A 25,418-nucleotide genomic window follows, 5' to 3' on the forward strand; every position below is an offset into this window, starting at 1 on the left:
TCATTTTTAAAAACCAGACATCTATAATCTGTTACATTAGTCATTATTTTAGAAAACCAGTTACAAATATTGTTATAAAATTTTTTAAATTTTGATTCAATAAATAAACCCCCTTAAAAAAAAAGTCATTATTTTAATATACCCTTCAAAAATGTTATATACATATAGGGTATATAAAAAAAGCTTTATTAAAAGCTATATCAACAGCACAGTATCAAAAAAAAAAAATTTATGTACATATGATTATGATTTCATATTTACTGCAATTATTATCTCTACTTTGACATGTACTGTACCGTTTAAATGATTTATTTATTTTCTATTTATTATTTTTCTAAAATTACTTGTAAATTTATAAAAACATTAATTCATGACAAAAATGATAAGCCATATGAAAATCGATTTAAATTAAGTTATCACACTGGGATATAATTTTCTTTTTTCAGTATAACACGATTCAAATCAATATTATTATATATCTTTGAAAATTAATTGAAACTAAATTAACTAGAGATGCTATAATATATATTAAACCATTTTTTCACCGTCTAACGAAAGGTTAAAAATTTTATATGTCATTTTCAGAAATGTTCCATAATAGTAAAACAGTTTTTGGCCAGTGGCGTCAACTTTAACTCGACAGTTTATAGTTTTGACAGAGCTGATTGCATTTTGTAGCTTAAGTGAAGTTAGTAAAAAGTGGTATCAGGTTGAAAATATCAGTGAACCCGGCTTAAGGTTGCCGGTTACCGGATGACGGAAGTAATCATCATCATCATCATCCTCCTCTTGCTATAGTCGTTATCATCGTTGGCTTTGACAGACACACGCATTTCGCACACAATGCAATTGCAGTTGTGTCGATTTTGCTCAACTTTGACTGTGAATCCGGCACCGACTCCGAATGCAGACGATGACGTAGACGTCTCGTTGTCGATAAGGCCATGTTTGACTTGGTTGGCAGTTAATAGTTCCGCAAACAGACAAACAGACAGAGTACCAAAATGAAAGTTGCCCAACTGCAAATGTTGCAGACGAGGCAATTGCTGCTGGAACTTGCCAACTGGCTGGCAATGCTTCATCGACACCGATAGCAGTGTGGATCCATGGCATTATATTGCAATTATGCGAGCAACCCCCACGGAAATGTCCTCCACATTGTTGCTGGGGTATTTCCACCCTTGGCGACGGGCGGACGGTGCACGACATGACGTCGCTTCGTATCCACAAATTTCGCTTTTCGGCGGCAATTTATGGGGCTAGTTGTTGTTTTCTTGTCGCACGCGACCCACAACAAACTTGGCTAAAAACAACAGCAACAGCAGCAACAACAACAACAACAAATTGAACAGCCACATGTTTGTTGTCAACAAATATCAGCTCTAATTTTTAAGCTGCGTGCCACTCGCTGCGAGTTGGCAGCTGCAACTGCAGTCGGAGCTGTTATAAAGATAAAATCACTCGACTAACATGCATGCAACTTATGGCAATAACTAGCCGAGAGGCGACAGATACAAAAGTATCTATGAATTGCCGTTGCTTAAGCAACAGTGTGTGTCTTGTCTTTGGCTCTGACTGTGTCTGTGTCTGTTGCTCCATTTGTTGCTGTCTTTTGTCGCAATGTCAAGATACTTTTACAACTTATAGGGAGACAGCAATTACCCAAAAGTCTACACTTACAAAGTAAATCATTTTCAATTTTAACTTTAAATAGCATACATTTAAGTCCAGACACTCTATTAGTTTTCTGAGTTGCCTTTAAAAACAAACTTATTCTCCAAATATTTTAAGTCGGTTAACTTCTGATGTATAGATTTTGAAAATTGAAAATTAAAACAATCTAAAAAAACTCGAAATTTTCATTGCTATTGCTTTGCCAAAAATGAAGCAACCCAGAGACAGTAGAGCATAAATAAGTATGTATCTGTATGCAATGTGGGTGTCATGTTGCGGCATAACTTTGCCTGTACAGTGTGCACCAATTATGGGCACTCGAGAACTCTGGGTACAGGTCAAAGCAGCTCAATTAAATGGCTCGCCAAGGGCCTTTGTGCATAGTGCATAGTCATTCGCCTTTGATTCAAGTATCGAGTGGAACGAGGGCACGGGGAAACGAGCCTGCTCGACTTGCTTGCTCCCCATAAACAGATCCAAACATTTTAAGGGGGTTGGCATTTAATTTTCGAACAAAAAAAAAGAAAACTTTGGCGCCGTTATCTAAATATCATGGGCAACTTGCAACCCTCGTCGGGCGTTCCCCATTAATGGTATATAGTATATATATAGTATATGAGTACAAACAAGAATTTCAATGAAGTGTAGCTTCACAATGATACCCTAAGTATTTTGCTCTGATATTCTAAAAGTACATATATGTATCTTTAAGTGGCCATTCGACTGGTGCTGCAGTCATGTGCAGTTGAAGATACTCGTAGATATGTAGATACTCGAACTTATAGAATAATGGCGTTGCTGCATTCGCACGTCCAACTGAAGTTGTTTTTATTGACGTTGTTGTTGTTGTTTGCTCGCTATATCTTATCGCCTTATCTGGCATACCAAAGGCACTGGCACTGAATGCCCGAGCAGTTGTTGTTTCTTGATGATGCTGGCCCTGTTGTTGTATATAAAGATACTTCAATTGAACCTACAATTGTAATTAATATGAGTACGCGACGAATGGAAATGTATCTCAGCCTTAGAACTTTGTGCTGGCCGCGCATTTTAGTTTGCTTTCTGCGGTCTATCAATAAATATGCGAAGCCCCAGCAAAGCTGACATGTGTATGGAAACCTAATGGAAAACCGGTGGAAACCCACCCGGAAGTCAAATCCCAGTCGCAGTCTATAGAGCTCTAATGCATCTTGCTCGTTTTGTTGTTAGAAATGTGGGGATGAGTGCAACCTAAGTATTTGACAAACTAACAGATACAAGATACATTCTACCAATTTCACATCCATTAGCCATGCCATGTGGGCGGGCGCCCTTAAGTGTTGTCGATTAATAATCGTGTCAACGCCAGTTGGTCTAATGTTTTCTCAATGCCCTCTGATAAGCGAGTCCTCTATATATAGGGGTTAAAGTTCCTCAAAACTTGAAATGCAATTTATCAACAATTATTTCACTCCTCAGAACGTGGCCAGAACCTTTATGATGAAAGTAGGCTATAATTTGATAAGTAATATGACTTTTTATAGAGTCTGCTTATCTTTATAGTACCATGTTAAAAAACTATACTTCATTAGTTAAGTACTAAGTACTCAGAATAGTGTATAATTAAATTTTATAGGTTATTATTAAATATAGCTTTTTAAACTATTTATAATTCCTTGAATGTGTGTTCAGGCTACTTCAGACATGTCCATATAGACTACTTTTTGACTTAATGCTTATAGAATTTAAAAACTTAAGTTCTTACTATTTTCCTACGTATGTTCGTGTATTATCCATTTATTCATAACCGACTAGTTCTCATTTCAATCAACAGATTAAGTCAACAAGAATAATAATTTCTCGTCAATTTGTCTCTCGGTTTTCCCGCTTTCAACAACAATTCAATTAGTTATATTTATTGTACTTGTTGTGCTATTTCGCAAATATTAAGAGTCAAAGTCCAGTGCATAAAAAAGTCAAGTTGAGGGACCGGGAAACTTTCTGCTTCAAGAATAAAATCATGTGCCACTTGAAGACTTTTTGTTCGGAATTTCTTTTCGCTTCTTTTTGCGACTGCTGTAGCTTGGTTTTTTCTATAAATTGTCAATTGACTGAGTTTCGAATGTACTGGAAGAACATGTCGTAGATTATGTAGAAATGTAGTTTTTTCAATGATTACTTAAGAGGGTTAATATGAGTAGCATCAACAACAGCCTGTAATCATTATAATTGAACAAAATATCAATAGAAATTTATTTTAAACATTTTAGCACAAAGTTGGAAGTGAGGACTTCATATTTCGACTCAATAAATTTAACACTAACTAAAATTTTTGATGTGATAAAATAAAAATAAATGTCATTCTTTACATTAGAAAATACAAAAGATACGCTCAAAGAAAAATAATAATTTGTATGCTTTTGGTTTATTATAACGCTTTAAAACTAAATCGATTTAATAGATTATTTTCTTGTCGCATACAACCAACCTGAAGGTATTTCGATATTGATAATGTGTACATAAATGTACATATATGTATAAATAAACTCAATGCCATAAATATTTGTTTGTACAATATTTCGAATTTGAGAACTTGTGTGTCTCTGATAAAGGCCACAGAAAGGCGCGAAGTAAATATTTGCAGTTTATCGGGGAAAGCATAAATAACCATATTACTGGGTCATCCATTGGCAATAGACATTTTGGCGGCCATTTTTATTATGTTTAGCAACATTTGTCAACTTTGCTGTTCCTTTTGTTTATTTAAATACGAAATGCTAATACCGTATTGCCCGAGCAAATATGGAAATTTCTAGGGCTACTGTTGTCCATGTTGGTCTATGCCTCAATGTTTTGCGCCGTTGGGTTAATAAACTTGTTGCCGCAATGATCATAAATCAACACTTCTTTTTGTTCCATTCACTTTATTGTGGCATAACAGAAGCATTCGATGTTCTTCTCTTCCTACTCAAGTGCTTACAGCTCTTTAAGCTGCTTAGATATCAACCTCTCGTTACACACCATACGGAGTTCATACTTATTGTGTTTATATTAATTAGAAATAAATTTTAAATACAACAAAGGACAACATCAATAAGCTACAAAATACCAAATGGTGTGTCTCTTTGAACTTTAATTGCCGTAAACTTCATCTTTATATTACTAACATTTCTGAACCTAAGAGTTTATGGCATATCGAATGAATTTCAACTGAAATTTTCCGTTGATTGTCAGCCACACAATTTGTAGTGCACAGATATACTTATAGAGCAAGAATTCGATCCATTGAAATTATAAATGATCAGTTTTCGAGTACTTACATGATTCAAACGTGCGGCAATTTTGGCATGTTCCTCCTGATAAGCCTTTCTGGCCTTCCGTTTGTCCTGTGAGAGATGTGCCAACTTGTCGCAAACAACCTCAAGTTGTTCGGCATTTATTTTGAACTGTTTGGCCTGTTGATCCAGCTCATCCATGTAGGATCGCCAGGATTTTGTGATGAGGCTGCCTAAAATCAGATGAAAATGAAATCAATCAATTATTTGAAATTGAAAACTTTTATTTTTCTTTTATTTACAATTTTTCTTAGACTGAGAAATATTTGTCTTGTGACTCATAAGCGATCAAATGTCTCCGATGCGAACCTTGGCCATATAAGTGCATTTCGTAACTGAGAAAAACATTCACTTTAAGTGATTCATACAGTCCGAAATTGTTTAGTTTTGCATAATAAGTAAGTAAATACAATGCAGCTAAAATATTATTATATAAGTAATTCGATAATAGCCAAGCTAAGCTAATTGCCTACTCAATTAATCTCTGGCTTGTAGATAGCGCCGAAATGTGTTTTGCTTCGCCAAGTTTTGAATCGCTTAAAATTAGTTGAAATTTGTTTTGTTGCCGCTTCATTTATCTCAGTCAAGTGGCAAGTTCATGGTCAAGGTGAAAAGCCACTTTAAACAGGCCACCAAAATCGTTGAAAACGTATTTACAAATACACGTAAATAAAATAATTTGCAGGCAGCAGTTTGCAGTTTCTGGAACTATCAAGCTAACAGACTGAAATGCAGTCAAGAATTTGCCTTAAATTGTGCACAGATTTCGTGTTCGCATCCAACAGATACATTTGCGGTTCAGTAGCGTACGAAAGCAACTGAAACCGAACTGACACTGAAAATTATAGCAATTATTTATTTACGTCTGTGTTTATGTAAGTATTTATGTTTGTGTGAAGGCTTGATTGTGCTGAAGAAGGAGTGCGGGAAGAGGAAGAGGACGAGCAAGAGGCAGCTGCACTTTGTCGACAGTTTGATGAGCTTAGATGGCATGTTGTAAGGCTGTATCTTCAAGATACTCGTCTACACAGACACACGTCAGAACGCTTTGCCAGCACAATTAGCAACAGACACATGTACTTACTATATATAAGTATAGTAAAAGTTTGTATCTAGACTCTTGGGTTACCATAGATACCACACACATGCTGAGCCCGCCTGGTCATTATCTTAAATCGTTTGTAAGAATCCTCATGCGTCCAAGTTGAAATTGAAATGTGATCAAGTCACGCGATTGTTGTAGGCGGCTTTTGCTAAAAACCTATGCTGCAAACTGTCAAATTCACAAGAATTATTTATCTGACATTAGATGGTGTCGCTGTCGCTGTCGTTGCACTTTGGGCTGACCATAAGTTGAGTGACCGACCAGTCGGCGTCGCCAGTGTGGACCCTGACAGTTGCCTCTGGCCCGTGGCCAATCAGTGAAAGTGAAAGCTTTTTGGCGCATCACTTGCCGGCTTATCAACAGTCCACTCTTGTGACTAATGCCAATACTCCGTCCTACGGTCAAGTCCAGGCATTTCCAAGCGGACTCCACACACTGATGTGAGTAATGCAAAAGTGTTGTGTCCAGACACCAGACAGCTCAGCGAAAATTCCGCAATCTTCACTTGGTATGACGTAGGAAATTACTGGCATATCTATCAGTCTATATATATATATTAACTCTAATCAGAAAAAATAAATCCAACTTTTCCGCAACAATAAAAATGTCTGTGCACTAAACAATTGTTTATAATGTCTGACGCATTTTACAAATGGTTTTGACCAAGTTCAATTCTAAAAATTTAAGGTATATAAGTTCAAAATTCTTGCTTTAATTTGTTTGTAAAATTTAAACTACAAATATTAATATGAAATTTAAAATACTAATAAGAAAGATAAAATTATGAGTAATAAACAACTTTGAAAAATTAAAGTTTTAAGAAGAACGCAATTGAATTGTTCTTGTGTTCTTTTCTTTATTATAATATGGTTTGGTGATATCTATATGGAATTCTTGTCGCAGTCTGCATAAAAAAGCTTATCAGCGTTCAAGTTTATAAAAATACCTTGGATTGTTTCTTTATAGCAGGCCAGAGAACTCGTTATACCCTCGTGGGTATCGCGGCCCAATTAAATTGATAGAAATCTAATCAAGCACACGTACTTTGGTATACAGGAAAGCTTTTATGAAAGTGAAATTCTAGGGATTGGGAATTTAAAACCAACTTGATCTGCACATATACCAAAATCTTGGAAAATTAGGCGTTTTTAGATGTTACCAACTTTCTGTGGAACTTTATTGGATCTGCCACAACTTTTTCTGTCCGATTCAAATATTGACCTAACTTGTTATACCCTTTACACAGTTTATGATATCAGGGAAGGAAGAAGCTTACCATGCATTTCATCAGCCCGATCTATTTTCAGTCCCTGTTGAGCGACGGCTGCCAAACTGATAGCGTATTCCTTGTCGCATTTGGCTTTCAATTGAATGGATCGTTTCATGGTCTCCATGAGACGCAGTTCCGCATCTTGGCGCACGATCAACGCTTCGTGGGCTGCCCGGCTTTGTAGGGCCGTTGAGAAGCCCATTTTGGCTGTGTGAATTCTTTTCGATATGATCGAAATTTATTATTGTTTTTTTTTTTTTTTGGTATTTCTGCCAATGAGTCACAATTGCATATGGGCTAAAAATGAAACATTAGTGAAAACTTCACTTAAGAAAATTGCGCAACACACACACACACACGCACACGCACACACACAACACAGCACAGAGCACACACAGCAGAAAAAAAGCGCAGACATATGGCAAACACTTGTTGCATGCCAATATTTATGGCTATAAACATGTGCGGGTTATTTCCACTCTCTTTTTTGACACTTTGTCTTTTGGATCGGACTCTGGCGCTCTTTTAGCCGCATTCATTATTTTTGTCACACACTTTGAAATACATTTAAATACGCTCGCTGCCAAAATAAACTTTCACATGCAATTGTTGCTGTTGTTGTCGCTCTCGTTGCTGTTGTATGTATGTTCAACATATTTTGCACTTTCCGCGACTTTTGCTAAATACACGAGACGACTTTTGATTAACGACATCATTAAGGAGGCTGCCGGCTTCCAAAAAAAATGCAAATTCATTTTTTACACTTGCCCCTAATTAGCGCTGTATTTTTATATGGGCTGGGGCTATAAATTTGCATAATTAAATGACATTTAAAATTAGTGCTTTATTTTAAGTTTCATGGTGTTTCTAAATTACTTTGTTCGGCTCAATTGAACTTTTCTTCAGATTTTTCCAAATTGCGACGCAGTTGTTGATCTTTACGTTGCACAGTGTACAGCGTAGAGCTAAACTTGTTTTTCCCGCTTTCTGGCGAGCAAACAAAAATAAACATTGGCCGAGTCGCGTTGACTTGCGAGGCAGTCAATAAGGAAACGACGCGACGTCAGCGGCAGCAGCAGCAGCAGCAGAAGCGACAGTGTAGAGTGCGGTGCAAGTACGTGTATCTTACGGATACAAAGATACTGGTACTGGCGCTGATACTACGCCAGACTGCGCTTGCCGCGCCACTACAAAAGTTTGATGTGTTGTCTTGTGCTGTGCTGTTTGCCTATGCGTGTTGTTGTTCCTCTATATTGGAGTTACCAAGTCAACTAAAACATAAACGGGTTAGACAGCCGCAGCCGCAGTCGCAGTTGCAGTTGCTGCCACCGCCGCAGGCACAACCAACAGCAACATCAACAACAACAGCAACATTAACTGCGATGGGGCGCATCTGCACTTACAGAGTAACAACAAGAACAACAACAAGGAGAAGCAGAAGGAGAAGGAGAAGAGAAACATTCAAGAAGAGCACCAAAGAACCAGAACGTGAATAACAAAAGCACCGTTATAGAGTACTATATATCATAAATCTTATGCACATCCACTTGCAAATTGTTTAAGATTAAATAAAATTTATTTTACATTTTATTAACACATTTTATGGGTGGAGTTGTCACTTGCAATTCAAGTTATCAACGCGAAAACCTTTGTAATTTTCTTATCACTATATTATGTATACTTGTTTAACAGATCATTCTATTTAATTGCATTTATCAAACTGTTGACTACCCGCCGCACGTTTACCATGGGGACAAGTTCCGTAGCGTAAGATGCTTGACCGTCACATGGCCAATTCACAGAGCCAACTCTTTAGTACTAGAGACGCGTTCCGCACAAATATCAGAATTTATTATCGAATACAACCCGTACCGAACCGAACCGTTTGCTTCGAATGCTCAGCGCGAACTGAGCGCCGGGCGACAAGCACGACGAAAACAACGGCGTATAAAGAGGCTTCGCCGCTGGCGACGATGCGGCGAATGAGCAACGTGAGCGAATTGAGAGAGCACAAGCAAACCGGTTGAACGTAACCCAACAAACAAATTGTGCATAGAATTGACAACACCTGTAAGATGTGGAAAATTATATGTAATATTATTTTAAAAATATTTATTTTTAATAAAATCTTTCGGAGAAAGTACTATACATATATTTAAATACATTTTTATAATTTTATTTTTGACTCTTTTTAGGGAATGGAAAATAATAATACTTCCATTTCCCTAAGTAGAGTTCTTCAAAGTGTTAGAAACCTATTTAAAAAACAATTTATAGTGTTAAAAATTGTAAGAAAATAGAAATTGAAAGAGTAAAATCATTTTGATTTCAGGAATTTCTAAAACAGCTGTTTTTGTGAGACATTATCAAACGAATCACATAGTCTATATTCATATCAAAAACAATAGCTTTAAATCTGGTTTATATTAACAATGGTTAGCAATACTCTTTATTTTACATTAAAATCTCAGCTCTGAAAAATTAAATGATTGTAAACTGTTGTTATTCATATGAAATATTCTTTTAGTAATCAAATGTTGGCTATATCAATTTTCAAATCTATGACGCTCTTCCATTTCCCTTTTTACACCTGCACAAACACAAGTCTCATACACACTTATATAGCATCAGAGGAATAAAATCACCTGATATGCGACCAAAAAAGACTATAAACAATGCCAAGGGCTGAGCAACCCTTGGTTAAACAATACAAACCGCCCTTTATAACATCTATGCTAGCTCTGTAGTCAAATGTTATGGCAAAGGAATTGCATACGAGCATCAAATGCATTCGGGCAATAAATTCATTAATAAATGGAAAAGCGAACATCGCAGAAACCTTGCTGACGTTCTTTGTTGTTCCTGTGGTTCAGGGCAAGGGACTCTAGACTGCGTAATGTAAATGTTTGAAATGTTGTCCAGAGCTTGTCCCATTCCAATAATGCATATTGAAATTGCAGGCAACATTGATTGGGAGTGTGGAAAATTAATGGTGCCGTTGTAAAGGACGCAGGACAAACCCCTAACGATTGCCTTCGATTGCATTGCCGGCAAATGGCCCAGACCAGACAGGCAGCCTGTTGCCCATTTAACTCACTCGAATCTCGGACCTCGTCTGGCTATATTCATTGTTCTGCTTGCCATTCATCGTTGTGTTTGCTTTCTTCTGGGTTTTAGGATGTTTGCCGTTGTCTATGCGCCGGGCCAAGGCACGGTGTGTTTATTTTAGGTGGACCCAGGCACAAAATACGCTTCAGCATCATAAACTATTTATCTGGCCGGCGACACCCCGACACTCCGTCATCCGTCACTTTATGGCCGCATTTGTGGGATGTGATGGCTTTGCAGCTCTTTAGATATCATGCGATGAACCTTCAACTATCCTGCTTCTCGAAAATTCACAGTGTCCCACATTCTCGTGTAGTTACTCAGTGCATATTCTACTTGCTCGAACACAAAAAGATTCAACAGCTAATTTTAGCCGATTGTTTTCTTTCCTCTCATAAATTATGAGATAAGCAATGTGGCGTTAAAGTTTCGAAAAATCTTTTTGATTGAAAGCAGGGAATAATATCGCAACGGTACCGGAACCTTTAACCGAAACTAACCGTTTAATTTTTGGCACCGGAATCATACCCGTTTCCGCAACTTTAAACTGTCATAACTTTGACAAAACTGAATCAATTTTCAAGCGGATTGTCGTTTTGATCATGGTTTGGCCTCTTTATTCATTCTGTATACAAATTTTGTTCAGTTCAAAAATTTGATTATTTTTGGACTATCGAAGCCATGGTTCTATGACGATGGCAAGGGTCCCCCCTTTGAAATTTTGAAAATTCAAAATTTTAAATCTCAAGTTTTTACTTTTTATCAATTCCTTATATCGTTAATAGTATAAAACAACACTTTTAACTTGATTCTGAGGCCTTTCATTTTTATGTGAAAGATCATGTCAAAATTGACTAATTTTTTGACTTGTAAAGTTGCTAGGTCAGAGGCTCTGAATCTAGATATTTATTCGATGTTAATTATTATAACCTTTATTAGTTTCGGTTTAATTCCTTGATTTAAACTAATGAATAGTTTACTCTTGCCAAACGATATACTTTACGTTAATAAATTTATAAGAGGAGTTTAAATCATTGTGAACTTTTATGCCATTTACTTCTAAACGTAGTTGCTTAAATTCTTCATGGAAAAATAAGTTAGTTATAGTAACAACGAATAAAAATTTATTAAAATTCCAATTGTGGCAAGCTCTCAAGTGTTCAAATAAATAAAAAGTACATTTAAATGAACGATATGTTAATAATTAATAACGCACATTTTTAAATTCATGTAGAAGTGAAATGAATATGTAAGTAAACACATTTACTCGTAGAAGCAAGTTTGTATGTACTCGTATAACTGACACCTTCTGTGTTGCGTCGTAGAGAATCGGTGCCACTTGTCGCGTTGCAAACAAAAGAGACGCCAACAGCTCCTTGCTGCTTAGCATTCCACTCAGATGCAAAGCTATCGGGCGAGCCGATGACCCATCAACAATACCAACACCAATTTCTTGTTGTGTGTAAGAATTTCAATTGTGTTAGCAACAACAAACACAACACCAGCACAACAAGTGCAGCGACGATGTCAACAAAGACCAAGTTAACAACAATAACCTCTTAACTGTCATGAACATGTACGACAGTTGCACCTTCATAAAAATGATTAAATACTAGTCCCAAATAACCAACTATAATATTGAATGAATATTTCAGAACTTCGGTGAATCAATCTAATACGATTATGCAATCGCAATGTCGGGGGTCTTAGAAAAGTCCCCACCTCAAGGGGGAAAATCTGGGTTAAACTGTTACATGAAACTATTTTTATTTGTTGGATTAACTGGAAGTCTCTATGTAAGCAATAAATTCCCAATGCTGAACATTCAGACTAGAGAAGTCTAGTGCAAAAAGATAATTTTATAATTATATATACATTGAAATTACTTAACCGCAAATATTATTTATTCAAAGAAACGTAAAGTTGTGCATAATTAAAGAATGAAAAGTAACAACCCACTTGCTTTGCTGCTTGCAAATTCAATTCATCAATTGATTCGTCAATTGACTTTAATTAATGTTAATTTGTTGCCTTTTAGTTCAATTTTATACTTCAGAGAAATTTAAGAATAAGAGAAATACAGTAGTATCTATGTCTAGGTTGAATAACCTTTGCAGATTTTTTTTGCATCTCGTATATATTAAATCTATATATGTCAATATTACAACCATTTCCTGACAAAATCAGAAGACCCTTTGCAAAGATTGGAACTATTGAACTGATCTACAGTTGAAAAGCAATAGAATTTTATATTATATGTTAAATACTATTGAACAGGCTTAAAACTAATGTAAGCTATATAATCTTTAAAAGTTGTAAAGCCGCAAGACATTTTAATTCATCACAAGAGAATTAGTTATAACTCACATTACCTATAAATTTAAGTTGAGCCCCTTCTGTGTAAATTGCCATTGGATTTAATATTTTGTGTAAGTCAACCACAGTAAGATTCCAGAAAAAAAAACAATATTATATTTGCAGGAAAATCTGCGTATTTATTAAGCATAATCTTGGATCTACATGGATAGTATCACTTTCACTTGGGATCTGTGGGCAATTTAAAGCCCACCATGTCCGCGGTTTCCTTCACCGTGCGCTCGCCACGTCCATGGTACTCCTGGTAAATCTCATTGTATTTCCGCAGACTGCTCAAATATGTTAAATATGTCTGTCCCAGAAAGATGGCCTCGTTGCGGGCTTTGCACAATTGTTGATCAGTTGTTTCGAATTTCTTGTACTGTGCCATAATGTAGCGGGCGGCCAGAGAGTTTTTAACAGCGCCGGGATCAGCAGCACTTTGCCGCAGCTCGTGCAGCAAGGATCGAAGTACTTTTGTTCCAGACATCCTGTGGAGATTAAAACATTTGACAAAACTACACTTTTAAATTAAATGCAAATATTTACGGATTATGTGATTGCCGAATAAACTGTAATTGAACAGCTGTTGTGAGTGGCGCTGCCAGGTGGTTGTTATTATTCGATTGGTCGTGTCACTTGTCATATCGGCCGACCGCCTTTAAAACAACTGCGACTGACTTTAAAACAAGTTGGCAGTACTGGTAATGTTGCTTATAGTCCTGCCAACTTTTTTGAGTTAAAAAAAAAGCTGGCGCCAAATTTAAATTTAGGTGTTGCAAATTTCAAAATGCCAATAGCGTTGAAATAAATTAATAATTTGATGAAAATAAAAATTTAGAAATTAGACAAAATTAAGCTTGACATTTTAAAAAAGGTTTGAAGTTCGTCAGCCGTCGAGAACTGAAGTTATCTAATTTAATTCTAAAAAAAAAAAAAAATTATATCAAAATATTAAGCAAATTAAAAAAATTCTAGAAATAAAAAAAATACGAAATTAAGTACAAAAATGAAAAACACCCACTTTCGGAAATGTACTTGATTTTTTAAGTACAAAAAATCTAGCCAGATCGGAAACTTTTACCGGATGGGCAACCCTCGGTTTTAGTTGTTATCAAACCCAAAACCGCAACAGGTAAATAAAAGTTTATCGGTTTAATAACAGCTGCGAGTAAACAAAATGAACAAAGCCAGTAAAAGTAAGTGGATCACATAACTTATTTTAATTTCCCAACTTATTTTAATTTCCCAATTATTGACACTTTGTTTAGCAGTTATGCGACTCGCTTTGTTACAGCTAAAGGGTTCAAAGGACAAAACAGCAAACGTGTCAAATGCGTTAAGCAAAATTGAGGAGGCAGTTAAAGAGCATGAGCCTCGACTGATAACGCTGCCGGAATGCTTTAATTGTCCTTATGGCACGAAGTACTTTCGCGAGTACGCCGAGTGCATTCCGGGTGGTTACACCAGCCAACAGCTCTCGAAAGCGGCTTTGGATCATCAGGTCTACATAGTGGGCGGAACGATCCCCGAGTTGGGCGAGAATGAAAGCATCTACAACACTTGTACTGTGTGGGGTCCAAATGGAGACTTGATAGCCAAGCATCGGAAAATGCATCTTTTTGATATTGACGTTAAGGGCGGTATCCGCTTCAAGGAATCCGAGACTCTATCCGCAGGCAATGACTTTACAACTATTAATGTTGACGGCCACAAGATTGGAATTGGCATTTGCTATGACATTCGTTTTGAGGAGATGGCACGACTCTATCGCAACGATGGCTGTGAGATGATCATCTATCCGGCTGCCTTCAATATGACAACGGGTCCTTTGCACTGGGAACTCCTGCAGCGAGCACGGGCCAATGACAATCAGCTGTTCGTGGTAACCACATCGCCAGCACGGGACACCACTGCAGAATACGTTGCGTACGGTCATTCAATGGTTGTTGACCCATGGGCTAAGGTCCTCAAAGCAGCAGACGAAAGTGAACAAATTGTTGCCGCTGACATTGACTTCTCTCTGGTTGAACAGGTGCGCCAGCAAATTCCAGTGTTTAGCCAACGACGTCTCGACCTTTACAGCACCGAGAAAAAGTAATTATATAAAACTATTTATTACAATTGCATTTATGTATGTTGGTTGTTAACTTTAAATATTGCATTAAATTTGATTATTGCTATTGATTCTCTCGTTGACTTGGAGCAATTGTCTCTGATTCGGCTACTGGCATGTAATGTGGTCTTTGCACCTGTCCGAAGAGTGCACGTATAGCTTCATCCGTAGCCATAAGTGGTTGGCTAATGAACTCCAGGGCCTAAAAACATATAGAGAAGATATAGCGTCTATATATACAGACGAATACTGTACTGTACCTGTACGGCGTATTTTTCTGCCTCACAGAGTGGACTTGTTGTGGCGCTGGACAGCTTGAGAGACGTCTCGGGTATCCCTACACCTGAGTGCAACACCATGCGCTGCAGTATATTCAAGTTCTCCGCACTCAAGCTGATTACATCCGTGGCAGGTAGATTCAGATAACGTATTTTGGCCAGGAACTTTAATTGCTTCAGAATATCCAGTTGGATTTCGCGTATTTGATGTGTTGCATGCAACAATTGTTTGGTAGATTCGGTAAGCATTTGATTCTTCTGGGTTAGATCGGCTTTCCAGCGCGCCAGCTCCTCGACCATGACACTACTAGCCAGAAACTTGGATCGCCACACCTCGCATTGGCCAGCCAAGAATTCAATTTGTTCGGTGTGTGTCGTCAAATTGTTGGCCGTATCGAGTAAGGCGCGTGCCAACTGTAGCTTATCCTCCGTAAGGACATTGACCCGCGTCTGAAGATCCTCCCCAACGGATGCCACCAACAGGCTTTTAAGCTCTCCATTGACCTGCGTCTGGAATTTGTATTGCGCCTGAAAGTGATCGCGTTCCTCTCGCATTTTATTCAGCTCCTGCTTCAATCGCTGCAGTTCCTCAGTGCTGGCACTGTTGCTATTGCTTTCGGCATTTTCCGAGTGCTTTGTATTCGGGTCGCCCAGATCCATTTCCTGGGTTCGCAGCGTGGATACCTGATCCGCCAGAACGGCAATATCCAAATTATTTTTGCTAACTCGCTGAACTTTATGCATTGTCGTTTGCTGTGAAGGTGTCATGGGATTCACGGCACCCGGGTATGGTTCATAAGGCACGAATTTCGGTGGCTTGGTCTTCTTGTGTTCCGGCAGAGGTTCCGAGGTGTTAACCAGCCTTGGCTTCAGCTGTACAAGTTCCCCCTTTGGCAATGCGGGCGCCAAACTCCGACTGACAACTTCTGGCCGCCGGTAGAGCGTGTGTAGACCAGGCAAGGGTAAAGGCTGAGAGGATGAGCTGCAACTGCTTACCGATGTCTTTCGCTCAATAGCCGCTTCTTGCACTACAGTGCTGTCCTTGCGCGACAATTGCGGTCGCTTTATTTTATTTACATTTTGCAATCCGACTGTTGTCTGTTGTTGTTGTTGTTCTATTTTCGTTGTGGGCGATATTTCAGTCTGCTCCATGCCGTCTCCGCTGGTGCGGCAAATATGTGTCTTCTCTGCATCAACTACTAAGGCATCTGTATCCATGATTTGACAGTTTTGAGACCGATAATACCTTTTTATCTGTCTGTAAATTGAAAATTTTCTCTTCCACTTGTGTTTGCCAACAAAACAAAAACAAGATACTAGGCAGAGAGCTGCCAGCTCGTTAATTGTGTCAGCTGGTAGGTGCTGCCAACTCCAATTCTTGGCATTGCCAGTTGTGATTACGAATGCAAGAACAAAGGGGAAAAATCTATAATTCTTGATTATTCACCCAAAGGAATAACAACATATTGGATATTCAACAAAAATAGTTTGTCAAGCCTATTAATACCTTTCTCTGTGTGCTGTATTGTGTCATCGACGATCGATACAGGTGTGTGCAGTGCAAATTCTACAAACTAGATGTTTGCACAAATGCTCGACCGGCAATTATGTTAGTATGTCGACGACAGAGCGTGAACTGCTTAGAAACGTGAATGAAAAAATCGAATTGATTGAGCCCAGCACGGGAAAATTGTTTTTCGAACACAAAACTGAGCTAGTGTTTGTGAAACCGCGATTGATGCCATTAAAGTCTCAGGCTTTGCAGAGTCTCGAGGAAATGCATCGGGAAACTGCTCGACAGCTGCAAAAGAAACGCACAAAGCGCAATAACAATAACGAAAATAACAACAAGGACAACAACAAGAACGCTGGTGAGGCACAAATGGTTGCCGCTTAGGCTGCGGCCCACTCCCAAATAAATTTAGTACTTAGAAAAAGCACCAGCACCGAGATAATGGCCTACTTGCTGACATTCGGCATCATTGCCGCCCTGTTCCTGGCCAGCATCTTGCTCTATCGCTATGGCAACATTCCACGTCAACACATCCTCGTCACACTCTCCGTTCTGACAGCTTGGTGTTTCTCCTTCCTGATCGTCTTCACCATACCCTTGGATGTGACTTCTGTAAGTACTCCTTAATAGCAGCCAAAATTACATGTACATCTAAGAGTGTGGGATTAAGACCCTGACTATGAAATACCTGTTACTCCGTTTAAAATATAATAATTTTTTTCGGGTATGTTACAGTCGAGGTATAGAAGTCGCTGTAATTATTTAGGTTGGAAAATGAAAACAGCCATAGTTTATGTTTTATTTATCAGATCTTAATATAATTAAGGGGGTGTGTTATAAATAATAATAAAAACATGTATGAAGAAAAATACCCGATATTGAATTTGTCTATGAACGAACGGGTATGAAAATGAATGGTCACTATTAAAAATAAAGTTCTAGGTGCTCAATAAAAAATTTTTACGCAGTTTCTATTCAAAGGAAGAAGAGAATACAAGTCTCTCACAGTCGTGCTCTCTGAACTGTACCCTTTTCAACTAATTGAGATCTTCAACATTTATTCTTCATTGCAGACCCTGTATCGACAGTGTCTGGAGGAGCATAAGCCGGCACCGGCACCGGAATCAGCTAATGTCCATGGTAACACAAGTACAAGTACAAGCACTTTGCACCCACAGGAATGCCAGGAACCCTGGGGCATGGTACCAGAGTCAGTGTTTCCTAATTTATGGCGCATTATCTATTGGAGCTCCCAGTTCCTCACATGGTTAATTATGCCTCTGATGCAATCGTACCTTAAAGCGGGAGATTTCACAATCAAGGGCAAGCTGAAATCGGCACTGATTGAGAACGCAATCTATTACGGATCCTACTTGTTTATATGTGGAGTACTGCTCATCTATATTGCTGTCAAGGGTGTCTCGCTGGATTGGCAGAAACTTAAGGCTATTGCCTCATCGGCCTCAAACACTTGGGGTCTGTTTTTGCTAGTGCTTCTGTTGGGATATGCCCTAGTGGAGGTACCGCGCTCGCTCTGGAACAATGCCAAGCCGGGATTTGCACTGCAATATGCATACTTTAAGGCCGCAAAACTTAGTACGGATAAGGCGGAGGCGGAGGAGCATGTGGATGATGTCCTAGAGTCGCTGCAATGCATCAGTCGTGCGGTGCCCAACAATCACGTCTTACGACCCTGTGTGGAGACAATAATGCGCAAGGTTCCCATTGAGTTGCAAGAACGAGCTAGTCGAAACTTTTCCCGGAGTGGCGCCAACGGCATGGGCGGCACCTCTTCAACCATTGTGCCCTCGGAGAAGGCCCTCGTCCGAATACACAAGCAGGTGATCAAATCTTTACAAACTCTGCAACGCACTGAGGCCCTCTGGAGCGTTCAGGTGAAGACGGTGTTGCATCTGGAAGATGTGGCAAACAACGTTCACTCTGCCGACCGTCAATTTAAAACAGAATTTCCGTGTCAGCGATCGCAACTGGAGAGATTTCTATATAGCGCCTCGATCCAATGGTACTGGGAGTGTCTATTAAAGGCGCCATTCCTTAAAGCCCTGTGCGTCTTGACGGCCAGCATGTCGGCGATGGTCGTATGGAGCGAACTGACATTTTTCAGCAGGCACCCGGTACTCTCGATATTCGCCAATGTGATAAATGTGGCCAAGAGTAGCTATGACTTCCTGACCATTGAGGTGTTCTCCATGGTGGTGCTGTGTTACTTCTTCTATTGCACCTATTCCACGATTCTTCGGATTCGCTTCCTAAATCTTTACTACCTGGCACCGCATCATCAGACCAATGAGCACAGCTTGATCTTCAGTGGAATGCTGCTCTGTCGTCTAACGCCGCCAATGTGTCTCAATTTTCTCGGACTCATTCACATGGATTCGCATATAATACAAAAGGTGGGTTAGCTATCATATGATCATTCCATGTCTATTTAACAACATTATATTGCAGCGCATAATGGAAACGTATTATACACAAATCATGGGTCACATGGACGTGATTGGCATCATCTCGAATGGCTTCAACATCTATTTTCCAATGTGCATGCTGGCGTTCTGTCTGGCCACCTGGTTCAGTCTAGGAAGTCGTGCTCTGAATGCGTTGGGCTTTCAACAGTTTTTGCAGAATGAAACGATTGCCACGGAATTAGTCCAGGAGGGAAAAGATTTGATAGCACGCGAAAAGCGACGGCGTCAGCGTGCCGAGGAGGCAATGGCCAGGCGACGAGACTTTACCAGACCCGACACTCTGCCCAGTCATGACTATTTGGGCAAATACCGCGGAGCAGGCAGTAATGGCGGTGGCGGAGGCGGAGCCGGAAGTCTACTGATTGGTCATCGCACTTCAGCTGATGGTCTTTTACGGGATGGCGATGTCAGTATTGATTATGCTGCCGTTGCCTCCTCCTCGGCTCTCGGCGTGCCTCGTTCGCTGTCAGAGGAGATCAACGATCGCTTTGGCGTTAGCACACAAATGCAGATCGGCTTTCGAGGCACAAACGAACAGGATGAAGTCTTCGAGGCTGAGAACGAACGTCGCATCGTTGGACCACCACCCCGTGGACTCTTTGATGATGTTTAGACTCGAAATTCGTGCAATATTGCAATTGATTTAGTTAATTTAATTTAATTATTAAGTTAAAACCTCTCCGCTGCTGTTCCTTGTCACAAATATTGTACACATTTCAATAAAATAACTCTAGCTAAGGCGTTTAATGTAGTCTATATATTTCTTGGTATGCTCGCTTCTATTTCTTGTCAGCCAGGACGTCAACCATTCTCAGTGAAGAGGAGCGACTTCTTGCAGTCTTGTCTTCTTCAGAGCTCGACATCTGATGATCCTTGGATTTGAGCAGTTCCGTTATGGGATGTTTTCTGATGCTCTTCCTTCCACGAACACAGCCACATCGCGATGTTAGAGGCGTCTCGGGCCAGTGCGAAGACATGTCCAGAGTCAGTGACAAGTCAAAGCCTTTGACATGGCCATGGTGTAACTATACAGGTCACATCGAACGCTCTCGATTTCATAGGTCAAACGATTTAAGTTTGTCTAGATAATAGTCTTTTAAAATGGCTTGATTTTATTTTGTTATACAGTAAACATTTAAAAGAGCAAATATAAATAAAAGTAACACTAAGGTCAGTTAAAATTTGAGTTCCGTTTGTCCTACGACAGAGCTTTTGATTCAACCTGCATAATAATAGCACCATGAAAGTGACAGTTTTTAGCAGCGTTGCCAGACAATGAAAAATCATAATAATTTAAAATTGCATTCGAATTTCGAACTTCTTTAATGACATGCATGTATGTGTGTGTGTCTGCGTCTGTGTTTGTGTCGCACCTTCAAATGGGAGTTGAAATCTGTAACATTTGTAACAAATACATAACACAATTGTAACAACTTGAGTATTAACCAGATGGTCGTTTGCTTCTTCTTCTTTATCAGGGTTGCGCGCATGTGTGTGTGCTTTAGATTCCGTCTATATATATATAGTTTAGAGATCGGTTTGAAATTATTCATCGCCGCCTCCCTCTTCGTCCTCATCGAATTCACCCTCCTCATCGGCAGTTGCCTCCTGGTACTGCTGATACTCTGATACCAAATCGTTCATGTTGCTCTCCGCCTCTGTGAACTCCATTTCATCCATTCCCTCGCCCGTGTACCAATGCAAGAAGGCCTTGCGCCGGAACATGGCAGTAAACTGTTCGGATACACGCTTGAACAACTCCTGAATGGCCGTCGAATTGCCAATGAAGGTGGCCGACATTTTCAGCCCTCTGGGTGGGATGTCGCACACGGCCGTCTTGCAGTTGTTTGGAATCCATTCGACAAAGAAGCTGCTGTTTTTGTTCTGTATATTGAGCATCTGCTCATCCACCTCCTTCATGGACATGCGGCCACGGAAGATGGCTGCCACGGTTAGATAGCGACCATGTCGTGGATCACAGGCAGCCATCATGTTCTTGGCATCGAACATCTGCTGGGTCAGCTCCGGTACGGTCAGAGCACGGTATTGCTGCGATCCTCGGGATGTTAGGGGTGCAAATCCGGGCATAAAGAAGTGCAGACGGGGGAAGGGCACCATGTTGACGGCCAGCTTGCGAAGATCGGCATTCAATTGACCCGGGAAACGCAAGCAGGTGGTTACTCCAGACATTGTGGCCGACACCAAGTGATTGAGATCACCATACGTGGGCGTAGTCAGCTTCAGAGTGCGGAAGCAGATGTCGTAGAGCGCTTCATTGTCGATGCAGTACGTCTCGTCCGTATTCTCCACCAGCTGATGGACACTCAGAGTGGCATTGTAGGGTTCAACCACGGTATCAGATACCTTGGGCGAAGGCACAACGGAGAAGGTGTTCATGATACGGTCAGGATACTCCTCTCGAATCTTCGAGATGAGCAATGTGCCCATGCCAGAGCCGGTGCCACCGCCCAGAGAGTGGGTCAGCTGAAAGCCCTGTTAAAGCGAGTTTAATTAGTTAGCACAGCCCCATTTGGTAGATCATCATTAGCACCACTTACCTGTAGGCAATCGCATCCTTCAGACTCCTTGCGCACCACATCGAGCACAGAATCGACCAACTCGGCACCTTCGGTATAGTGACCCTTTGCCCAATTGTTGCCCGCACCAGACTGACCAAACACAAAGTTATCGGGTCTGAAAATCTGTCCAAAAGCACCCGAGCGCACAGAATCCATGGTGCCGGGTTCCAGATCGACGAGAATAGCACGCGGTACATATTTCGCGCCGGTGGCTTCATTATAGTAGACATTAATGCGCTCCAGTTGCAGATCGCTATCACCATAGTATGTACCCGTTGCGTCGATGCAGTGCTCATCGGAGATTACCTCCCAGAATTTGCCGCCGATTTGATTGCCGCATTGGCCAGCCTGGATATGTACAATTTCACGCATGGTAACGAGTTATGTGTATTGAATTGAGGATTGGAATTAAATTTTTTCTTGTTTTATTTTTTCCGAATATTTTCTGGAGGGCAGAGAACCGATTTAAAATTGAATTTTACGTATAATTTTCTTACTTTTTTTCTATACGTGTACCGTAGTCGAGTCGATGTTGGAATGAAACAGGCACAGCTTCAAAAAGCTAATGCCCAATATTAGACTACTTCGATCCCATGTGTTTGGAAAAAAATCTATTTTATTTACATATGTCTACTTGTACACAAATTCAGTATTTCTGTTTTGTATTTGAGAAGTTCTTTAATAATGCGATTTCTACAGTTGGGTTTAAGGGTCATCTACAGTTCTTAAAAATTCGTAAACGTTGGATAAATGGTTTTTCTTTTCCTCGATAGTGAGTTCTCCAGTTATAGTAAGTCGGTATAATTTGGCAACCTTTCACTAAAATAATTTGGCATCTATTTAAGTGGGGACTTGTCTTAACTTGGCTTAAACAGCTGATCTCGAATGTATCAGACAGATGCACGTTTCAGGCAAAGAGTGCTCTCAATAATATCCATTGGCTGAAAATCCGGATCGATAAACTGCTCGTGATTCAGGCACCGTGTGCCGCCCATGCAGGTGCAGGAGCACAAGGACACGGTCTCATCATTTTCGGTCGTGTAATTGTTCTCCAACAGCTTGCCGTGCATGTTGTATGTGGATTCGTCATCAAATGTGAGCGGTTGATTACCAGCAGCCTGATTCTGGGCATCCTGCTCATCCCTCTTGGCGTCCTCGGCTTGCCTGCAAGAAAAGAAACAACAAGTTAATACCAAAGCCTAGATTCTGGTCTATAACTGAAGTTACATGGTCATGAATCGCAGCACTAGCAGATTAATACTAGCGGCAACTACAGCCAATCCAAAGAGTATGAAAACCAGGCTGAGGGCGACATATCCTGGCTTATTGGTCAGCGCTTGGTCATTTTGGAGCGCCACATAGTCCCCAAAGCCAATAGTTGTTAACGTCACAAAGCAATAATAGAAGCTGTCGAAATAGCTCCAGCCTTCGTAACGGGAGAAGACTGCTGCTCCCGTCGTAATAATTATCGAGGATAACATGCCAGTGGCCAGCATAAGATTCATTTCCGTGGCGTCCGTGCAGCGTGCTCCACTTGCTCGCTTCGCTCGTCTTATAATCACGGATGCAAATTTGTTGAGACGTTCACCGATGGACTGGAACATAACCAGTCCCAAAGGAATGCCCACCTATAATTAAAAATACATCACAAGCAATATAACTTAGATTTAGGAACAACTTAATTTGGGCACAGCATGGGATTGGACAGATCATACCATAGCATAGCACATTGTAAATAGCTTCCCAGCCACGGTTGTCGGCGTGGAGTGTCCATAGCCTGTAATATGCCGATGTTTACATGTGAATAATTAAATCAATATACATACCATATACATTTTCTATCCAACAACTACTCGTAATTATAATAGTCCACTTAATTATTGTGGATTTTTATTTTACACGAAAAAAATTTATCGTAATAGTTCATTCTTCTTATAAATAAATAATTTTATTTTCTTAAATATCAAATAAATGTACTGCAATATAATAAACTATTAAAAAAAATAATTTGTATTTGCTTCTGTTTTAAGAACCGTCCTGATTATATTTCATTTATATATACAGGTCAAATCTTAATACCAGTATTTATCTTTACAATAAAGTTTTCATATTCTGTATAATTTTCAAAAGATAGTTTTTTTTTGAAGATTTAAAGATATTTCGGTTTAAATGGAACTTGCCTATTTTGCAATATTTTGGAAGAAATGATAATAATTATAAAAATAATTTCTATGATATTTAAAGAATGAATCTTTTCTCTTTTTTTTTGTTTCGTTCCCTATTTTACTTAAAGTTTGCATATCACTATAAAAAAAATGTAATCTCGAGATAAGGGTATAAATGGTATAAAAAAAACTTTGTTGTTTCCTTTTTAGATATCTCATCTTAGTATTGTGTTTTGGCTTAGTCGTAGTTTAACCAGCATACTATATCATATAACAGTCGTAGGAATGATCAGTCTTTGCAAGGGCCAAAGATTACCTTTTTTTATTGCTAATTCAAGATATTTTTAAGATTATTTGCTGATTCATTTGAGACAAACAGATAGTTGATGTATTGTTTTGGAATTAATAGTTTTAATAATATTTACCAATCATTGCCAGCACCACAGTGGCAAAATAAAATGCGCCAGCGAATTTCCACTGAGGTCCCGCCTTGTGTGGTTTGTTCTCTATTATTACTATTTCGATCATCCGGTAGTCTTCTGCACTCACATTGTATTTCTTAACGAAATTATTCTTGACCGCTACGGCATGAAAACAAAATTTGATTCGATTTCCAATATCAATATCACAAATTCTTGGCCAATTAACAAATCAAAATGAACATACTCGTAATTGGCAATGATTCTCAAAATGTAAATGTTATAAAGTTAAATAAAAACGACGTATGCATGTGCGTGTGTTTGGTATGAACTCTGAAATGTATGATAGTAAATTCGTAATCTATTGGAAAATATGAAAATTAACCTGTTTTACAGATAATTAAATAAGGGAGATGAAGATGATTTACATTTGTCGAAATTTTAGTTGTATTTTTTGTGTTTCATTTTTGTGTACGTGAATTGGGCATTTGTGTGTGCATTTGAATATTGCCGGGGATATATATTGATCGATAATATATGTACCTTGCAAAAATTCCCAACGCTTCGCCTCGGTTTGCGATTCAAGCGAGTCAAAGACTGCCGCCCCGATGAGCAAATAGGTAAATGTGCATACCACCAGCGACAGTGTTCTAACGTTCTGACGCTTCATGGCGCAATGGACAACAAATTCGAAAGCAGTATCGCGGTAGGATTCAATTCGCATCTAACTATGGGATTCAAGGGGCGCACTTTTGTTTTTCAGTCAAATCTAACAATATTTATTTATTTCTGTCTGTTTCCTTAAGTCCTTGGAGGCTGCAAGGATTCTGTAGAAATCGATTGAATTGCGAGCGCATGCAACCAGAAAGCAGTGCGACGACAACGCAATTAATTAAAGCAGCTTTAAATTCTTAACGCTGAGCAGGTTAAAATTGACACATGAGAAGCCATTTTAACAGCACTAACAGTATCAATTTTATTTTAATCTATTTTGTAAAATTAACTGATAACCGACGCAATTTGCGGGCAAAACGAT

At 39.3% G+C, this 25,418-nt stretch overlaps 9 protein-coding genes across 15 annotated transcripts in view; 3 read left to right on the forward strand and 6 right to left on the reverse strand.

The window, feature by feature from the left end:
• The window catches only part of LOC117789652 (tyrosine-protein kinase Fer), a 30,979-nt gene extending 21,710 nt beyond the window's left edge, over window positions 1-9,269 (reverse strand). The window contains exons 1-3 of one of the 5 annotated variants that reach the window (XM_034628724.1): window positions 9,110-9,269; window positions 7,370-7,660; window positions 4,974-5,161 (exon numbers count right to left, since the gene is read on the reverse strand). In XM_034628724.1, the coding sequence (XP_034484615.1) occupies window positions 4,974-5,161; window positions 7,370-7,565 (384 nt within the window). In that variant the 5' untranslated portion in view covers window positions 7,566-7,660; window positions 9,110-9,269. Of the gene's footprint in view, window positions 1-4,973; window positions 5,162-7,369; window positions 8,531-9,039 lie in introns of those variants that run through there. The other 4 variants (XM_034628723.1, XM_034628722.1, XM_034628721.1 and 1 more) reach the window with 4 other exon arrangements.
• Window positions 9,270-12,940: 3,671 nt separating this feature from the next.
• On the reverse strand, window positions 12,941-13,470 carry LOC117790303 (protein FMC1 homolog). The gene is made up of 2 exons (XM_034629712.1): window positions 13,376-13,470; window positions 12,941-13,317 (listed from the first exon to the last, which is right to left on the reverse strand). Exon 2 carries the CDS (start codon window positions 13,314-13,316, stop codon window positions 13,008-13,010), a length of 309 nt encoding a protein of 102 aa, XP_034485603.1. The 5' UTR covers window position 13,317; window positions 13,376-13,470; the 3' UTR covers window positions 12,941-13,007.
• Window positions 13,471-13,933: 463 nt separating this feature from the next.
• On the forward strand, window positions 13,934-15,151 carry LOC117789798 (omega-amidase NIT2). Of its 2 annotated transcripts, none has more exons than XM_034628932.1 (2): window positions 13,934-14,025; window positions 14,101-15,151. In XM_034628932.1, the coding sequence occupies exons 1-2, from the start codon at window positions 14,007-14,009 to the stop codon at window positions 14,925-14,927; spliced, it is 846 nt and encodes a 281-aa protein (XP_034484823.1). In that variant the 5' UTR covers window positions 13,934-14,006; the 3' UTR covers window positions 14,928-15,151. The 2 variants fall into 2 exon arrangements, with proteins under 2 accessions (XP_034484823.1, XP_034484822.1); XM_034628931.1 differs by having other exon boundaries at window positions 13,971-14,025; window positions 14,098-15,151.
• LOC117789797 (golgin-45) lies at window positions 14,928-16,548 on the reverse strand. The gene is made up of 2 exons (XM_034628930.1): window positions 15,203-16,548; window positions 14,928-15,144 (listed from the first exon to the last, which is right to left on the reverse strand). Exons 1-2 carry the CDS (start codon window positions 16,436-16,438, stop codon window positions 15,007-15,009), a joined length of 1,374 nt encoding a protein of 457 aa, XP_034484821.1. The 5' UTR covers window positions 16,439-16,548; the 3' UTR covers window positions 14,928-15,006.
• Window positions 16,549-16,618: 70 nt separating this feature from the next.
• LOC117789799 lies at window positions 16,619-17,157 on the forward strand. The gene has a single exon (XM_034628934.1). The coding sequence runs from the start codon at window positions 16,836-16,838 to the stop codon at window positions 17,115-17,117; it is 282 nt and encodes a 93-aa protein (XP_034484825.1). The 5' UTR covers window positions 16,619-16,835; the 3' UTR covers window positions 17,118-17,157.
• Window positions 17,141-19,970, forward strand: LOC117789796 (LMBR1 domain-containing protein 2 homolog). The gene is made up of 3 exons (XM_034628929.1): window positions 17,141-17,345; window positions 17,807-19,147; window positions 19,203-19,970. Exons 1-3 carry the CDS (start codon window positions 17,175-17,177, stop codon window positions 19,830-19,832), a joined length of 2,142 nt encoding a protein of 713 aa, XP_034484820.1. The 5' UTR covers window positions 17,141-17,174; the 3' UTR covers window positions 19,833-19,970.
• On the reverse strand, window positions 19,841-20,200 carry LOC117789800. The gene has a single exon (XM_034628935.1). It carries the CDS (start codon window positions 20,194-20,196, stop codon window positions 19,999-20,001), a length of 198 nt encoding a protein of 65 aa, XP_034484826.1. The 5' UTR covers window positions 20,197-20,200; the 3' UTR covers window positions 19,841-19,998.
• Window positions 20,201-20,511: 311 nt separating this feature from the next.
• On the reverse strand, window positions 20,512-22,369 carry LOC117793059 (tubulin beta-2 chain). 2 transcript variants are annotated; one of them, XM_034633435.1, is made up of 3 exons: window positions 22,296-22,369; window positions 21,778-22,243; window positions 20,512-21,712 (listed from the first exon to the last, which is right to left on the reverse strand). In XM_034633435.1, exons 2-3 carry the CDS (start codon window positions 22,168-22,170, stop codon window positions 20,765-20,767), a joined length of 1,341 nt encoding a protein of 446 aa, XP_034489326.1. In that variant the 5' UTR covers window positions 22,171-22,243; window positions 22,296-22,369; the 3' UTR covers window positions 20,512-20,764. The 2 variants fall into 2 exon arrangements, with proteins under 2 accessions (XP_034489326.1, XP_034489325.1); XM_034633434.1 differs by having other exon boundaries at window positions 21,778-22,357.
• On the reverse strand, window positions 22,296-25,329 carry LOC117793060 (two pore potassium channel protein sup-9). The gene is made up of 5 exons (XM_034633436.1): window positions 24,926-25,329; window positions 24,389-24,544; window positions 23,514-23,575; window positions 23,026-23,426; window positions 22,296-22,962 (listed from the first exon to the last, which is right to left on the reverse strand). The coding sequence occupies exons 1-5, from the start codon at window positions 25,104-25,106 to the stop codon at window positions 22,689-22,691; spliced, it is 1,074 nt and encodes a 357-aa protein (XP_034489327.1). The 5' UTR covers window positions 25,107-25,329; the 3' UTR covers window positions 22,296-22,688.
• Between the last annotated feature and the right edge of the window lie 89 nt (window positions 25,330-25,418).

Source organism: Drosophila innubila (genome assembly GCF_004354385.1).
Source record: "Drosophila innubila isolate TH190305 chromosome 3R unlocalized genomic scaffold, UK_Dinn_1.0 2_E_3R, whole genome shotgun sequence".
Taxonomy (NCBI): Eukaryota; Metazoa; Arthropoda; class Insecta; order Diptera; family Drosophilidae; genus Drosophila; species Drosophila innubila.

Coding starts and splice junctions, on each gene's coding strand:
- LOC117790303 (XM_034629712.1), bottom strand. CDS start 13,316: ATGTCTGGAACAAAAGTACTTCGATCCTTGCTGCACGAGCTGCGGCAA.
- LOC117789797 (XM_034628930.1), bottom strand. CDS start 16,438: ATGGATACAGATGCCTTAGTAGTTGATGCAGAGAAGACACATATTTGC. Junction 15,145..15,202: donor CAGAAAAATACGCCGTACAG/GTACAGTACAGT, acceptor ATATGTTTTTAG/GCCCTGGAGTTCATTAGCCA.
- LOC117789799 (XM_034628934.1), top strand. CDS start 16,836: ATGTCGACGACAGAGCGTGAACTGCTTAGAAACGTGAATGAAAAAATC.
- LOC117789796 (XM_034628929.1), top strand. CDS start 17,175: ATGGCCTACTTGCTGACATTCGGCATCATTGCCGCCCTGTTCCTGGCC. Junction 17,346..17,806: donor TACCCTTGGATGTGACTTCT/GTAAGTACTCCT, acceptor TCTTCATTGCAG/ACCCTGTATCGACAGTGTCT. Junction 19,148..19,202: donor ATTCGCATATAATACAAAAG/GTGGGTTAGCTA, acceptor ATTATATTGCAG/CGCATAATGGAAACGTATTA.
- LOC117789800 (XM_034628935.1), bottom strand. CDS start 20,196: ATGTCTTCGCACTGGCCCGAGACGCCTCTAACATCGCGATGTGGCTGT.
- LOC117793059 (XM_034633435.1), bottom strand. CDS start 22,170: ATGCGTGAAATTGTACATATCCAGGCTGGCCAATGCGGCAATCAAATC. Junction 21,713..21,777: donor AAGGATGCGATTGCCTACAG/GTAAGTGGTGCT, acceptor TCGCTTTAACAG/GGCTTTCAGCTGACCCACTC.
- LOC117793060 (XM_034633436.1), bottom strand. CDS start 25,106: ATGCGAATTGAATCCTACCGCGATACTGCTTTCGAATTTGTTGTCCAT. Junction 23,576..24,388: donor TGTGGTGCTGGCAATGATTG/GTAAATATTATT, acceptor GGCATATTACAG/GCTATGGACACTCCACGCCG. Junction 23,427..23,513: donor TTACAATGTGCTATGCTATG/GTATGATCTGTC, acceptor TTTTAATTATAG/GTGGGCATTCCTTTGGGACT.